The sequence below is a fragment of the Cygnus olor genome, chromosome 17 (assembly GCF_009769625.2).
Source record: "Cygnus olor isolate bCygOlo1 chromosome 17, bCygOlo1.pri.v2, whole genome shotgun sequence".
NCBI classification, from domain to species: Eukaryota; Metazoa; Chordata; class Aves; order Anseriformes; family Anatidae; genus Cygnus; species Cygnus olor.
In genome coordinates, this window is record NC_049185.1 from 4,477,638 (window position 1) to 4,494,277 (window position 16,640).

At 45.4% G+C, this 16,640-nt stretch overlaps 1 protein-coding gene across 2 annotated transcripts; it reads right to left on the reverse strand.

The window, feature by feature from the left end:
- Positions 1 to 645: 645 nt before the first annotated feature.
- PIK3IP1 (phosphoinositide-3-kinase interacting protein 1) lies at positions 646 to 7,654 on the reverse strand. Of its 2 annotated transcripts, XM_040577553.1 has the most exons (6): positions 7,146 to 7,406; positions 6,903 to 7,022; positions 6,679 to 6,795; positions 4,504 to 4,689; positions 4,293 to 4,371; positions 646 to 2,288 (listed from the first exon to the last, which is right to left on the reverse strand). In XM_040577553.1, exons 1-6 carry the CDS (start codon positions 7,222 to 7,224, stop codon positions 2,081 to 2,083), a joined length of 789 nt encoding a protein of 262 aa, XP_040433487.1. In that variant the 5' UTR covers positions 7,225 to 7,406; the 3' UTR covers positions 646 to 2,080. The 2 variants fall into 2 exon arrangements, with proteins under 2 accessions (XP_040433487.1, XP_040433486.1); XM_040577552.1 differs by having other exon boundaries at positions 6,679 to 7,022; positions 7,146 to 7,654.
- Between the last annotated feature and the right edge of the window lie 8,986 nt (positions 7,655 to 16,640).

The following is a 16,640-nucleotide window of genomic DNA, read 5'->3' on the forward strand; positions in this document are numbered from 1 at the left end:
TGTAAGTGTGCTATAGTACTAGTCACCTGGAGCAGTGGAAAGGGAAGAAGGTGACGTTGTTGTTGTTCAAGAGTTGACACAGGGCAGCAGAACATGGAGCCTCTCCCTCTTTTCCTTTTCTGAATTAGGGATAAAAACACAGCCCATTCTTGGAAACATCACATTCTGAAATATGTAGTTCAAGAGGCAGCTGTTGATGCCAGGACAGAAGGAAAATGCTAGCTACGTCAGTGCCTCCTATAACCTGCTGCGATCTGTCTCCATCATACTTTCCAGTCCAAGGCCCCAAGGGATGGAGCTGCTGCTGAGTAGCACCAAAGCACAACTGACCTGCGTCACTGCAGGAAGGGACTGTAACTGAGAGCAGTCTTCCCACGGGCCAGCCTGCTTAGTCAGCACAGCTTGCATGCCCCCGGCTGCTTTTCAGGAACAGTCCCAGTAATAGGCTAACTGCTGGCAGCAAGGAGATAAGTTCTGTACCACTCTTCAGTCCTGGTGAGTGGAGGCACTGCTTGTAGGGATTTACCTTTGGGCTTGGCAAACTGAAGTAGCATCTTCCCTTCTCAGTTTGAAGTCTGCAATAAGCAAAAGGAGGCTGCTCTGGCAGGCAGGAATGTAGAGATTGAGCCACAGTCCACACATGTCTACAGAGCATTTTTCTTTTAAGCTTTAATACAAGGTAGCACAATCTGCACCTTCTCATACTGAGGTATTTAAAACATTTACAAAGAAATGGTATTCAAAGGCATTTAAAAATAAAATGTTTCCCTTTCCTGAATCAAACATTAACACTAAAACCCCTGCTGCCAAGTGCTATTCCCTGTTAGGCCCTCAGCTGTAAAGCAGATGGCTAGAAAACTTACTTGAATGGCTTGATTCCCCTGAGGTGGGGATAGATGTTTCCCTGAACTGGCCTTGCCTCGGTGCCATCGGGGAGATGCTGCAGCAGCCATCCTTTCCAAAGTCCCTGGAATGCTGATAAAAGTTGTTACAAAACCTCTCTTATAAGGCCAGGCTCTGTAAGCAAGCAGGCTTGCTGCACAAGCTGTGGGTGAAGAGGGCTGGGCCAGAAGCCATGCTGTAACTTCAGGATCTTGCAAGAGCAGCTGCCCTTACAGCCAGAAGAGCAGGAGCTGCTGCCTCGTGGTCAGCGTGACCTCTACAGCTGGCTTGGCCTCTCTGTCCAGAGCTAGCCCTGCAGAAAGTCAAGGGAACTTAGATGTCTATTCTCAGTGCTCAACCTGATGTAGGTAACAGAAGGGTGCAGGTTTTTTTCTCTTTACTCCAGAACTATCTGCTGCTGGCCTTTTGGTCTCCTGATCTGTGTAAGTGAGCAGGAAGCAGACCACTTGGACACCTACAAGTGTGGCTGTGCATGTAGCACCGCAGGAAAATGGAGAAGTGGCCTCAGCCCTGGAAGACCTGGATTTGTTGAGAGCTTGAGAAGAGCTTTTCCAAATTTTACACTAGGGCTAAACATACTGTTCCTGGTCAGAGCCATCCCTCAAATATACTTATTTGGGGAAAGCAAACAAACAAGAAAAAAAACAATCCCTGTTCTAGTAGCAGGATTCTGGATAGCGGCTCCAGCTCTCAGCCACTAAAGCAAAAAGGCAGGAACTATAATCAGAGTGTAATTATCTAGCTAAGTCTGACGTGAAGCTCCCCTCAGTCCCTGCAGTACTGCTCCCTCCTGGGCTTCCAGGCTGAAACGTAAGTAACAGTGCACACCGTTAAATAGGAAAGGAACAGAAAAAGGAAGCCAAGACCACACTCTGGGCTATGGGATCTGTGGCTAGGTGCGAGCCTGGCCCATCATCCCCTCCAGCTCCTTGGCACTCTGTGGAGAGAGGTGGGAGGAAGCAGCAGGGTCCACCCCACCAGTCCCCAGCTGGTCATGCACTGAATGGTGCCCCTCAAACAGATTGTGATGAATAGCCCATTGCTCTGTCCCTCTGCATCACCTTCATCTGGCTTTCATCAAAAAGAAAACAAAATAGAAATGAACACACGCACCCCCCACACTCACAGTGGGAAGCTGGAAGCTTCGCTCAGCCTGCACCTCTCCTGGCCCAGCTGCTCAGGCACCGGGGGTACCTGCCTGCCCCATAAGTGGGCCACTACCATCGTGCGTTTCCTCCACAGGTGTCTGGTTAGTGTGCACCACAATTGTGTTCTCATCTACAAGCTCACAGGCAGGATTGGTGAACGCTGAGAGTGGCAGTGTGATGCGCTGCATTTCACGCTCATAAACTTTCTGCTCGTGCTTTTCCTTCAGGTCTTTTCCCCTAGATAAGAAAAAAAAAAAAAAACACACACATAGGTATGTGCATGGGGTGAGTGCCACTGCCTAGAGGCAGAGTTCCAGTGAAGGCAATATACTAGAAAGGAAGATTTAGCTCTTTCTTTAACAAAAAGATGTTCCAGCTACATACAGTGGTCCCTGAAACATTCCCTATTGTAAATAGAGGCCCCTATGTGAGAACCTTTACAAAAAAAAGCAGCCAAGTAAAGTGTCCCTCTCTCTAACTGGCTTGTTCACTGACAGTGCTTCGACTAAATGATGACTGTAAAGCCAAATTTCTCCTTCAAGCCACAGAGCTGACATGTTACTTAATACCTTGCAGTCCCACAGCACTGCCTGATGCAGGCCCAGGGAAGCAGTGAGACAGTGCAGAGCCCACTGCTGTGCAAAAGAGCTTCTGTAGCCTGCTTCATCCAACAGAAAACAACCATCAGAGGTGGTGACAGAATCTGCCTTTTGTTGCAGCAAACAAACCTGTGTAGTAAATTATACCATTACTGAAAGTATTAAAGTCTACTTTAGAGCTGGCTCTGCTGCAGCTAACAGCTTAGTACCACAAGTGGCTTCTCAAGCTGACTTCACTTTACAGCCTGTAGCTAAAGGAGATGACACCTCTGTAATTTGTGCCAAGGAAGAACTGCATCGCTTTAAAAATGGATGGCATTAATAGCACGTTGTCTCCAGAAAAACCGTGTATACCAAAAGCTGCTAAACACATCAGAGGTTTCTCACCACACCCACCCAAACCTGCCAGCTTGCACATGCAGTTTGGAGAGCAAGACACCAGGGAAGAGAGGAAACATCCTGCACCGCAACCCTGCAGTGGGCTCTATGGGTTTGAAGAAGCAAAGCTACATTTGGAAAAAGCTCAGCCTCTGTCTTTGGCTCCTTCCCGCTGAAGACAGGAGTGAGGTGTGACAGGCACCACTCAGCGCCTCCTGGGGCTGGTGATCCCAAAGAGGCAGAGCTGCTGAGGGCTTCCAGTCAGCACATAAGCATTTTGGCAGCTTTTCAAAGCTGCCTACAAACATGTAGCAGTGGCTGCTGTTCCTGCCAGCACATGAAACAGCATTCTCTGAAGTGACACCTCAAATCAGATTCTTCGACAAACAGCGCTCTGTGTTTTGCCCCTTATGTAACACTCCTCCCTCTGTTTTTTTTTCTGCCGGCGTTTATTATAAACACTTACATAAAGACGTGTCCCAGCCTGGGAGAGGGCTCCTTCTGCTTGGTTGTGTCAGACTGCTGTCAAACAGCCAAACTACAGAACAAACCCTTCCAGAGGAGACAGCCCGGGCCTTCACTTGCTGAAAACCATATTCACTGGTATTTGTTAATCCTGCCCTGTGCCTTACAAATAACTACGCTGCTTGCTGTTACCACAAACCCTTCTGATGCTCAAACGCTGCTGAGCTACAGAAAGGTTTCTTTCCAACACACTGAAGTGGCTGAACAAGTCATAACTTACACGTGAATCAAAACTGACCTTAAAGCAGGCAGGAGCTTTGGTAAAAGGAACTTGTTCAAAACGAGCGCTACTTGATATGCAGCTTCATAGAATACAATGCACGTATGCAAAGAATTTGCCAATTTTTTTTTTCTAAAGGTACCTACACTAGAAAAAGCAGGGGAACAGGTGGCCTGCTAAAAGGATCACTTCTTATTCTGACCACAAAAGAAATTTCCTGTGAGGACACCTGGGATCTGCTCTCTCCAGCTCTTACCTGAAAGTCAGCTCCCCTGGGAGCACCTGAGAAAGCCACATCAAAGCACACACACATGCCTGCACACACAAGCCCCAAAATAAAACAAAAACAAAATAATTTTTAAATAGTTCTTGTGACAAGAGAAACTCTTGTATGAAAAGACAGCATCCTAGCTGTCTTTTCACTAGGATCTGGTTGGGTCTGCAGATGCTCAGACTTTCCTCATCTATATAGGTTGCTTCATGCAACCAGTTTTTGAACAAAGGAGAGTAGCCACTGACCTCTTATAGATATATCCCAGGACAATGCCAGCTCCAATGGCAATGATTATCACCATCATGATCAGCCCCAGCACATACCCTGTGGAGAGAAAAGAAAGAGGCAAAATTGGAGGCATTAGATCCAGTTACAGCGTTGCTTTCAGAGCCTCGAAAAAAGTCCATCCTGCCAGAATTACAGGAATGGATCCAGCACACAATCCAGTGTTTGTACCTAGTGTCCCTAAGTCCTTCTTTTCTCTGGAGTTCATCTGCACTCTCTGACTTATCCCAATGACTGGCTGCACAGCGGCTGCCTCACTCCGGGAGGGCAAGGTATCAGCTGGTTCAAACACCTGGTTGACCTCCTGAGAAATATTAACTTCTGCTGTAGGGACCGGGACTGTGGTAGCAGTAGCATCTGTTGGCAAGAAAGAGAAACATACAAAATAATGAGCATTGATGAGTACTTCAGCATAACATGTGCCTTGTGAGTGGGACAGATCTAGACTGCTATCACCGGACTGCCTTCGAAGTAGGCTGACAAACACTTCTTCCCTCTTAAGTTGTTGCCAGAAATCCTACCAAGAGAAATGTACTCCTCCCCCTGCTTTCCTCTGACATGAATCTATTTAGCTAGGAGTGTAAGGCACCACCACAGACAAGACAGAAGTCAGACAGCAGAATGAAACCCAGGTTCAGGGCATGAGTCCAGGGGATGCACAATGACCTCATTTAGTCTATAGATCAATATACAGGCTGCAGCTTCAATCATGCTGAACAGACATGAACAAGATGATGAGGATCTCCATCCCAAATCTCCCAGGAGTCTTTATCTTTCTTCTGCCTCCATCTTTCTGACACAGAAAAGTTTGATGGAAAGAGACTCCAGCTGGTGGAAGAACAACCTGGGGAGATTCTTATGCAGCCCCTCTTTGCAGCCATATAGCATTAGAGACAGGCTAATTCAGAGCAACACTTCAGGCAGCACAGTCACTGACTGGCCTAAGTACAGCAAGTCCCTCCTCAGCCAGAGCCCAAAGAAAGGTGCATAAAGATGGATGTCTTCAAGACTTCTTCTTCTTTCACACCACAGCTAACATGGAAGCTGTAGAACAGTAAAAGCTATGGCAGTGGAATGTAAACATCTACTACTTGTCCTAAACAAACAAACAAAAATAATAATAATGCTTTTTGGAAATACCATGCACGGTATGCATCCACACCTGAAAACTCCCTCCATCTCTCAGTAGGCCCTTGGATCTCACCCCACAGCTGGCAATAACTCCATGTGGATTTTCTATCTGCAGCCATTTTGAGTCCTCAGTGGAATGTGAAATGGAAGTACAGAAGGAGAGTTAGAAATCAGGGTCCCCTGCACTGCATAGTTATTGTATTTAAAGTCAGCCAGAGAAGCTGAACTAAGGCAAGCTGCAGGACATGACTACAATAAAAAGGTACCCACTCTGAGACATAAAAATAGCCAAACCATTAAACATGCAAATCATGTATTGGCTGAAAGGTCAGTTAACTCCCCAGGTCCCAAAGCTGCAGGGCTGTTTTGAGTAAAGATCTTGGCAGTAGAACATTTGTTTTGCTTTATCTTTAGGGAAAAGCAGGCAAAAGACAAGCACAGTGAAGAAAAGTGGAGGAAGTACGTGTGGGGGAAAACTGTTTACGTGCAAGGCTAGCGATCCCAAGGGACAGTGAAGTGTGTAAATCTCGAGGGGCTCTCAGAGATAAACAGTTCAAAAAACAAGTGGCTACTTCGGCCTCAGTCAATAGAAATATCTTCTCTTCCTGAAGCAGGCTCTCAACTACAGTTCTTCTCTCAGCAGGTTATTTCACACCCTGACATGTCTGACCATCCAAGATGAATCTAATGCTTGGGGTTTTCTGTTTCTTACTGTCCTCCCTTCAGTTCTTGTTTTTACCAAGTTCTATTCCCCCCACCTATGCCCAGACTCACCCTGGCACTCATTTAGCAGCTGCATACTTGTTTGGACAGCTGTAACATGCCCTACGGTAATGTTCTACCCACATCTCTGTAGTTCCTAGATGTCCAGACCTCAGCCTTTTGCAACATGACCCAACAGCCCTATAGCAACTAGCAAAATGGGTGTGGGGGGCAAGGCTTTGCACAGGCTTTTTCTGGTGCCAACACAAAAGCTCTAGGGGTGGAGCAAGGTACAGCTGGGAGGCAGATGTGCAGACAAGGGCCGGAGGGGAGCCCCGGGTACACTGGGTTCCCGGAGAAGAGCAGTGGAGGCTGGCGGAGCTGGGGCTGTCTGTGTGCAGGGGGGACCCCACCCTGATGACAAACCCCAACCCCAGCGGTAGGATGGGAAAAACAAAGCCCAGGGGAGGGCAGCAAAGAGGGGAAGGGGGGGGGGGGGGGGAGCGCTCCTACCTGGGCACGGGGCGATGTCGCAGGGTCTCCTCTCCGGGACCCCATCGGCACCTCGGACGTAGCACCAGGGTGCGGCGGCACCGTTGGGGTTTCTGCAGCTGTTGTGATCCTCGGCGGCTGCGGGAGGCACAGGGCCGTCAGCACGGGGACCTCCGCGGCCCGATCCCCACCCCCCGCCCCACCCCGAAAAAAAGAAAACAAAAAACCAGACCCCTCGCACCCACCTGCCGGGAGCTCGGCGCCGGGCCCGCTCCGCACCGCCAGCCCCCAGTTGAGGCACGGGGCTCCTCCGGAGGCCACGCTCCGGCTCCCGCGGTAGGACGCGCCGTCGCCGCGGAGGCACTCTGCAGGGAGAGCAGGCCGGGCATGCGGGGAGAGCCGGGCAGCCCTTGCTGCCCCCCTCGTCCCCTAAATCCCCCCGGGGCCGGCCTTCATCCCCCCCAGCCTCCAACAAAGCGTCCACTCACCCTCTGCTCCCCGGGCGGAGGCCAGCAGCAGCAGCGAGCCCAGCAGCACCGCGCCGAGCCGCGGGGCCCCGCGCAGCATCCTCGGCGCGGAGAGCGAGGAGCAGCCCCGGCTGTGCTCGGCGAGACCTGCCCCGGCTCTCCCCTCCCCGGTAAACAACCGCCGGGCTCCGCTCCCCCCCCCCCCTCCTCTTCCCTTCTCCCCTCCCGCCTCGCAGCCGCCGCCGGGTCCTAACGCTGCCGCCACCGGGCGGCTGCCGGCTCCCAGCCCCGGTGGGGAGCCCCCGGAGGGGAAGGGGAGGCCGCCAAGGGACGGCCAGGAGCCGGGCACCCGGACAGCCCCGTCCGCAGAGCTCCGGGACCGCGGGGAAGCCGTGAGAAGGGCTGGGGCCGCAGGGGGAGAGTCGCAGCACGACCCGTGCTTGGCCTCGGGGAGTAAAATGGCCATTGCCCCTGGAGAAGGAGCACCGAGGAGTACATTCTCCAGTCGGGTGCATGGGGGGCACACGCTCACCTATTGCTGTTCATTGAATCCACGTACTCGGAGAGCTGCCTGCTTACAGAAAAACAAGGTAAACAGCCCCCAAATGCTTTACGTTAATTATAGTGCAGGCATCCAGCCACATGTTAATGCCTTTCTGCAGACATTTAAAAGGAGTTACAGTAAGTACCCATTTTCCAAACAGGCAGAGGTATTCAGACACTGCGATGCCAGCGAGCGTACAAAAGCACCTGGAGTCACCAGCAAGGTTTCTGTCTGACAAAGTGAAAAACAAGCAGCTGAATCCTCAGACCTGCTCGACAGAGCTCACACGGATGGCCTGGGCCAACCGATGGGGCTGCAGCCAAGGCCCAGGCCTGCAGCACAAGGTGCTATTTCTGGCTTTCCCACAGCATTCCTTCCGACCTTGGTCAGTCTGCCTGCTTCACTTCTTCGCTCTTTCCCTTCCTTTCTGTTAAATACGGGGTAATCAAACCTTCCTCCTCTGAAAAGGATATGGAAGTTCCCTTCTTTTAAGGTGCTTTGAAATCCCATGGAAACTATTGAACACACAGAAAGTATTTCTATGACAGGAAGCTGTGTGTTGTACTCAGTGTTTGATGAATCACTTTGCAGGGCAGTGCTGGCTGGAGCGGCAGTCCTTCCCTCCACTCCCAGATGTTTCCATCCTGGCAGTGCTCTCTGTCAGGCTGCTACAGGTGTGACAAGCAGGCTCAAAGAACTGATCCAACCCAGCTCTCACCCCTTTCTTACCAGGTCGCACACACTTTAACCCTGTACAGACAGATTGGCTGCTGGATCCAGTCCACAATGCAACCGCCAAAAAGCAGATTTACCCGCATGACAGAGGGGGAATGACAGAAACAGGTCAATTAAGCTGCATTACCACTGAACATGAAACTGTAACCTTAGCACTTGCGTGTGATTCACGCTTTAACAATACAATTTAACACTAAATTAAGTTTAGGTTAATAACATCAAATTAAAATTAAAAAAAAAAATCCAGCCAGACTTGCTAGGTTGGAAAAATCCTGTGTGTCAGTACTGACCAACATCACCAGCTAAAATGTCTGCTTTATGTCGTTATGCTCATTGTGTGCACAGACACTCAGTTACTGCATTCAATATGCTCTCCGCTTACCCTCCGTAAAGGCAATGTTAACTGAAGAAAGATTTTTGACTAAGGGCTACTGAATCAGACCTTCTGTTTGTAATAGCTATTCATAAGAGATTTTATGGGACAAAATCCATTCAGCCAGAAACTGCAGGGCCACACATGCATCCAGAGGCACAGTCTGTCCAAAACAGTTTGCAGAGGGCTGCCAACCTGTACAATTAATTTCTTTTAGCTCATTTCATGAGACTAAAGCTTCCATGCCATCTTGCACAGAAGGCATCTCTCCCTGTACATCCTGACCCAAGAACTGCAGGCCAGGCAGTAATCTCTGTGGAAACAAACCTCAAACCTTCCCAGTTCTCAGACCTTCCTCAGTTCTCTGACCTTCCTCAGTTCTCTCTCCTATTATGTAACAAGATAAATTTGCACTTCTCATTACACGCAGCCAAGTTCCAGCAAACAATTTGAGCTTTTAGTCCATAGAAGGACAGTGGGGAATCTGGGAGAAATGCAAAAACCATCATATTAACGGTAAAGATCAAAGTCTTTTCCAGAACTGACTTCTAAGCATCATTTTTTCTTTCATCACTAGCTTTCCCCAGGATGAGGGATGATTTATGCCTGGCAGTTTCATGGAGTTAAGTTTAATAGGCTGCCAGTAGCAGCTGTCAAGGGCAGAGTCAATTGTTCTTTCTGCTCTTTGGGCATGGCTTTGCTCTTCTTGCTATGCTCTTCAGAGATTAAACCTGACATTACTTCCTAGGACTTGATTTTAAAGGAACTACCCAAACTTTAACTAAGCAAATAGCCCTATAACTATACCCTCACATAGTTTAAATGTAAAAGTCAGTATGTACATACACAAACGTGCACCAAAATGCATACACACACTGACAAACACTTCACAGAATACATAAGCCATCTTTAGAAATGAGGAAGGTTAAGCATCCTCCCTAAGCTCAGTGTGAACCAGTTTCAGCTGTGAGCTGGTACCTTTCTGCTGTTCACCTTATGCAAGTTCCAGAATGAAAATGTCTGCTTTCTCTCTCCTGCCTCTCGGTTGGGCTTTTTTTTTTTTTTTCTTTTTCCCTACCTGTAGACAAATTCAATGTGTGTAGAGAACTTTCTTTAAGAAGAAAACTACAAGGAAGCTACATGTAGCAAAGCACGTTACACAAAGGGAGACAACTAAAAATATACAGTTCTGGAAGGACTCTACAAGAAGTCATCAAACCCACCCTTTTTCTCTGGCCACAGCCAAGTACGTTCAGATCTTCCCAGCCAAAAGTTCATCTAATTTCCTACTGAAAGAACTAACATGCTTTATTACTTAATCTTACTAAAAAAGATACTGGGGGGAGTAAGCAAAATCACCTTCATAATCTAAGTATTCTTTCCCATACAAATTAACATGGATTGCTTGATATGGAGAAAATTGACCATGTTCCTATCACTTCTCATTTCTTTATAGGCAAATCAAAGTAATTCTTCAAATGTTTCCCTCAAAACTAGTTTTTCAAAAGCTCTCTTCATCCTGGTTTACCATTTCTCCAATTTTTCTGCTTACTTCATAAACTGTGATGCCAAAGATAGTAAACTGAGGCCTCATCCATCATGAACAGAGTATTAGAGCAATTTGTTCTTAAAGCTTGAAACACTATCAAATGCTACCAAACATTATTAAGTACTTACAACTCCAACAAAAGGGGGTTTTACTCCTTTGTTGCCTCTGTCTGGATCATAACAACTGTGGTTCTCAATTGTGAAAAGCCTTCCATAAGCAATGATGTAGGAGTCAGAAATAAACACGTTTTATTCCTAGCCTAGAAATAATCTGCATAGAAGAAAAACATCAGGGTTGGAACAAGCAGATCAGATGTTGAATCTATGAAATTGTGAGCTAAGTATAACTACGACTCAAGACAGAGACAGTCACTACAAAGGAGTCAGTGTGGAGCGATAGAAATATCTGATTGCACTGTTGCATCCCCCTGCTGACATGTTCAAGGAGAGGCTTCCCCTCCCCCTTCGATTTGACAGCATGAGCTATTGCTAAGTAAATGCCAGCCACAGCCTCCAAGGACTAACAAGGAAGTCTGCAGAAGCAAAACAACCATATGTGATATTTGAACTGGTTCAGACTGGTTCAGAGTTTGCTCTACTTACTCAAAGTGCCTTCTCAGATGAGCTTTCTGTGTGGGCTGTAATAAAAGGACAGGGGCCTCAGGAGGGCAATCTGGGTCCTATTGTTTACCGGGGGAGAAGCAGTGCAGCTACACTTTCCTAGCACTGAGATTAGCACTAAATACTCTCAGCAATCCCTGATTTCGGAAATTTCACACACTGAGTCCTCTCTAGCAGCAACACCCCTTTGTCCATTTTGTAACAAACTACATACTGCCTTACCACAGTTCCCTGAGTGGTTTTGACAGGCCCAACTGCCCACAGACATCTGTGTTCACAGTGGTCCATTGCAACTGTTGTAAAGGACTCAGATTGGATCACGGCCCATAACTCTTTCCCCTTTCTGGAGCATTCTGAAATCAGCATATAGATCACAGATACTGTTTTTACCTGCTTTCCAGTGGGTGTGTGTCCTAGCAAGATACCATAAAACTGTACCAAAACTGCTAGGAATAAGGTAGAGCTGAAGAGGTTTCCGGCTCCATTTGCACTATTTTTTTTCCCTGTACAAACACAGGTTGCTGTTGACAAAAAACAGAACATGTATGTTTAAGGGTGGAGGAAGGGAATCAGAGAATACATAGGTTTATGAGTGAAGAAAAAGGGCCTTGCTCTAAATTCTTCTACTGATTTGTTGTTTGACCTTAGGCAAGCTTCTGCCTTAGTTTGTCATATTAATACTACTTAAATCACAGAAGGGAGAAAGGATTACATGTCTGCAAAGTGCTTTGAAAGCTTCAAATATGTAATATATACCTTATCAAATGGTATTCAAGGGTAAGGAATCATGAAGAGGGATATGCATAGAAGGTATAAGATGTTTCCAAGTTATCTATGTGTATAGTGCTGACTTAGATGAAGAGCACAAATAAATATTAATGCAAGAAGAAAAATATGAGAAGTATCTTTGTAGCTTTCCCATTTCTTCATTCAGTGTGGTGCACGCCAGTAACTAGCAAAGCTAAGTAGTCAGCTAAACCAACATCCTTACTTAGAAAATGCTGATGTAAATCTACAGATGAGATGCATGAAAAAGGCAGCACCGATATATTTGGAGATTTGAATCAGAGGGAATAAAGATTTCTGTTTGGGTAACAGACAATTAAACTTCCAGTGAATTGGACAGAACTATTTAAGTGTCCTTCTCCCAATCCTTTACTCACCATGGGAACTGATTTCACAAGCAAACAGAAGTGATAGCCCAAAACAATGCTGCTTAAACTTCAGTAATCATGGAATATTGTTAAAGAGATAGCTTCCACTGTGGAAAGAATGAGGTTACAGAGTTGCACTTAAATATGCAAGACTTCCAGTTCCTTTGGAAAGTGCACCGCCTCTAAAAAGCAAAAACACTCATTATAAGCAAGTAACTCCCATATCCCGTGCCAAAATAAAGTCAATGAGATTATTAACTTGTACACATTGGAGAAAAAAATACATATGTAGAGAGAAATTTTCTTATCTACCTAGGGTTTTAGGACTCAGATCCAAGCTGTCTTTGTAATTCAACATGGGAGCAAAGACCAAACCTTTCAGCAGAGCTACTAGTGTTTCCTCATAAAAGCGCAGGATTCACAGACATTTAAAATGCAGAGCTCTCACCTCCGGATTTTACTTCCTTAGCTGACCTGAAAGCAGATAAAACCATTGGCACACAGATACTGTGAAAGACCTCTCTCTCCACAGGTGTTTGCCTGAAGGCTGTGGGAGGGGTTGTGTTTATTTTGGGAAGTTGCCCTTTCTTTCCTGTGTAGAAAGGCAAACCTCTTTATTTTCTCTGTGGGTTGCACACGTACCATAGGCATGCAGGGATAGCCTCTTTCATGACTTTTATAAATGCACGTGGACTTTTTATGTCTATTTGCAAAAGCAAAGACCCTGTTCCTTAAATATATTTATAGAATGGGGCAAACCTTTGTTGTTGTTTTGGTCTTGAGTTTGCCATTCTCTTAGAAAGTTAGGGCTCAAACTGTTAAAACCATAAGGAGGCAAAAAGAGCTGGAAGGAACAAAGGATTAGTAGTTTCACCTCATACTTCACTTAATTCTTTAAAATACAATGGTGTTGAGTTGGAATGCTGTACATTTGACTGATGACCCAACACCTGAGGTAGGCAGGCCAGAAGCATTGCAAAAATATATTTATACATTCTATCTCATTTTTATTTTCACTGTCTTCCACGTATTCAATAAGGACAATACCAAATTTCACATAGATACTTGCTACTCCATCACTTACACTAAAAGGATGAAAGAAATCTCATCGCACAGCCCCAGAGAAAGGATTTGCTGATCAAAAGAAGACCATCCTGATACACAATGTTGCAGCCTGCCCATGGGTTCTCATACAGTGCTGTGGAGATGAGCAAAGGCAGAAACTACCTCTGAAAAGAGGAAGATTTGGAGGTATGAGAAATACAGGCTGTCTCTGGGCACTCATGGTCTCTGTTCTCCGTCTCCAGGAAAAGAATGCATGCAGCCTGCAGAGTTTAATTCTCTTTTGGTTTATTACTATTTAAAAATCAGTTTTTGCACCCCCTTCTACAGAGGCTTCACCTTCCAACAGAACATACAAAAAATACACACAATAGAAAAAAAAAAAAGATAGGTAGGTAAGTTGCTTTATACAAACAGGTCCCTAAGAACCCAAAAAGGCTAAAACAGGCTCGGTTTCAATAGAAGCAGGCCCGTAAATAGGCAAGAGACTTCATTCAAGTAGGGAAAGAGTCATCCATCCTCACCTAAGACCCCTTCTTGCTCACACTGAAGACAATGGGAGGATTCCCAACAACTTCAGTAGAAGCAGGATTGGGATTCATCAGAGTCAACGTCAAACTTTTCTGCTCCTTCCCTTCCAAGGCACTGTCTCTTCCACATAGCGTGCAGCCAGGAAAAAATGCCAGTCTTCCTGGCTCATCCCACACTCGTGTTTCAGTTGTTAATTCTACAGGACACTGAGAACAGCCTTTTATTTTCTCTTACAATGTGTATTAGCACTAATTGCAGCAAACTTTCAGGTTACAAAAGTACTGAAGAGAAATTCTGAGTCCAAGAGTTCTGATTTTTTAAGAGCCAGCAGTCCGTCTGACAACTTTGCAAAGGGCACGTAAAAACTGCCTGGAGAAGGCACCAGTTTGTAGACACAGGAGCCAAAAAGCTATCAGCAAGAATGAGACCAATTTATTCCAAAAGCACTTACCCAAGCTCACTATGTGACTGCAGGAAATTCAAGAGCATTTATAGCTGCCGGTGGCTGTATGAAGTGACCCCGTGGTCCACATGGAACCCAGGAGTTCAGAGGGAGTCACTGGATCAGAGAGACACCAGTTGCCTCCTTCCTTCAGCACTTCTCAGCTCAGAACACTTCCAGGTCTCCAAAACCGCAGTACAAGTAGAGAAGCCACCCAGGAACAGCTTCATTCACATAAACCCTGAGAGCAGATCAATAATGCCAGGCAGTCTTTAAATTAATTTAAATATTTTGCCTTTCAGGAAGAATGTAACCAAATGTTTAACTTTTCATCATGCCTGGAGTCAGCAGGGCCAAATGTTTGTAGCAGAGTTCAGCAGCACAATTGTGCAGCACGATTTGGCACATCAATCAAATCTTGAATCATTCCTACTCGTGGATTATCATCTAATTTTATACATGAGAACCAAACACAGGAAGAGGCTAGAGATGACACAAGGTGTTAATTCTTTATAAGCAGGCAGTCACTACCCGCCACCACAGAGCAAACAACTGTGGTTTTCCACTAGCATGCTTTAACTGTTCCAGCCATCTCCACAACCCCTTGCAGCCAGGGTTCTTGCTTCTGTTCTGCACCACTTTGCAGCTATGTCACATAACTATTTTTAATTTATTTTTTCTCTTTAGCCAAATAGTTCTCTGTTTTGTTTTACAGGCAACAGCTATTTGCAGAGCTGTACGTATTTGAGTAAGTAAACACTCTGGGCAAAGGAATGCGTGGAGGGTGAAGGTGTCAAGGGAGCAGGCACAAAGACATTATGCCAACGCTGCTGCTGATTCTCCAACAGTAAAGGGTGGCCTCAGGCTTCATCCCAGCCAGGGTCCCAGGCTGAGAGCTCCAAAACACACCGCCTTCTTAAAGGCACACGGAGCAGCAGGTTGGGCTGAAGGCCAAATCTGTTCCCAAAGGCTCATTCACAACAGCCAAAGGATCTTGTTTTGAAAAGCATGTTCGGGACAAAAAGCGGGACTCTCTCAGGAGGCACGGGACTCTTCCACAGTCTACTTTCCTTTTTCAAATTTTCTTATTTTTTCCCCTCTTTGCTTATTTGTTTTGTTCCTTGGGTTGGAATTGACAGCATAAACTCAGTGATTCAATGTGAGCTTATGTTCTATTCAATTAAAACTCAGGTACTGTGCCCTGGCAAAAGGTGAACAGTTCAAAGCTGGCTTAATTTGCGTTAAGATATTCATAATGCTGTTAAGGTATATTCATAATGCTGAAAAAGCCAACACATTCCATGGTTTTGTTTGGCACTTGCTCTCAGAGTTTCTGCCATCCTGAACAATCAAAAATATTAGATTATTTTTGTTGGTGATACAGAAAAGCCTTTCCTGTTTCATTACTTTAAATTTCAGTTGCTGTTTTTTTTTTTTTTTTTTTTTTTTTTTTTTTTTTTTTTTTTAAAACTTTGTCCATTCATCTCTCATGAAACCTGGAGAGAGCTCTTGCTCTCCATTCATTCTTCCAACACCGAAGTCCGGAGTTCCTTTCAAATTTACTTTGGCATCTACGTCCTCAAGCAAGCACCTTAAAAAAATTAAAGCTGAAAGTGGTACCCCACTCCAGACTCAAGACATAAATTCAGATACTGATTTCTAGGAACAAAGATTTAGTGAAAAAACAAGACACTAAAGTTACAACAGAGCCTACAAAATCTAGGTTAGCTTTCATACTATCAATTCAATTAGTTGAGTTAGATAGACATTCAGTTACACAGCTCTTCTATTCAAGTCATTCCTTACTGCTGATAGCAGTTGAGGGAGGAACAACAATTTCAGGGAATACACGGGAAATCACAAATATTCCCTAAGTCACTGGCACTCAAGTAGGTCTAAAATTGTGACTGGGCATTTGCAATTATTCAAAAGATTGCAATGAAGACCAACTCCACACAATCTTATGGTTCTAGGCTTTAAAAAACAAACAAAACAGCCTCCCCCCTCCCCCCAAACCACATAATACTTTGCCCTATTATAGTTAAGGCACTGGATTGAGAGAAGGGAATTCTGTGTTCAATTTCTGGTTCTGCTATCAATTTCCCACAACATCATGGGCAAACCACTTAAGACTGAAAGCTCACACACCATCACATTACCATGCATCAAACAAGCCACACTTGTAAGTCTGCACACATCTAGCAGGTGGCAAATGCAAGGTAATGTCACTTAATGTAACTCAGTATGGAATAAACTCATATTAAAATGCTTTACCTTGCATTTCTTGGGGACATAAATTACTTTAGGCAAAAGGAAAAGCCTAACGATAAGTCTAAGCTCCTACATTTGACACATTTAAGCATGCATACAATCATTTTTCAGTCCTTCACCTGTGTTTCACTCATTCACCTATAAAATGCTGGCATCTATTCCTTTCTTGTCTATCATTAATGCTTAAAATATAAATGTTTGAAGATATTTTAATCATACCTAATACACAAGGGCC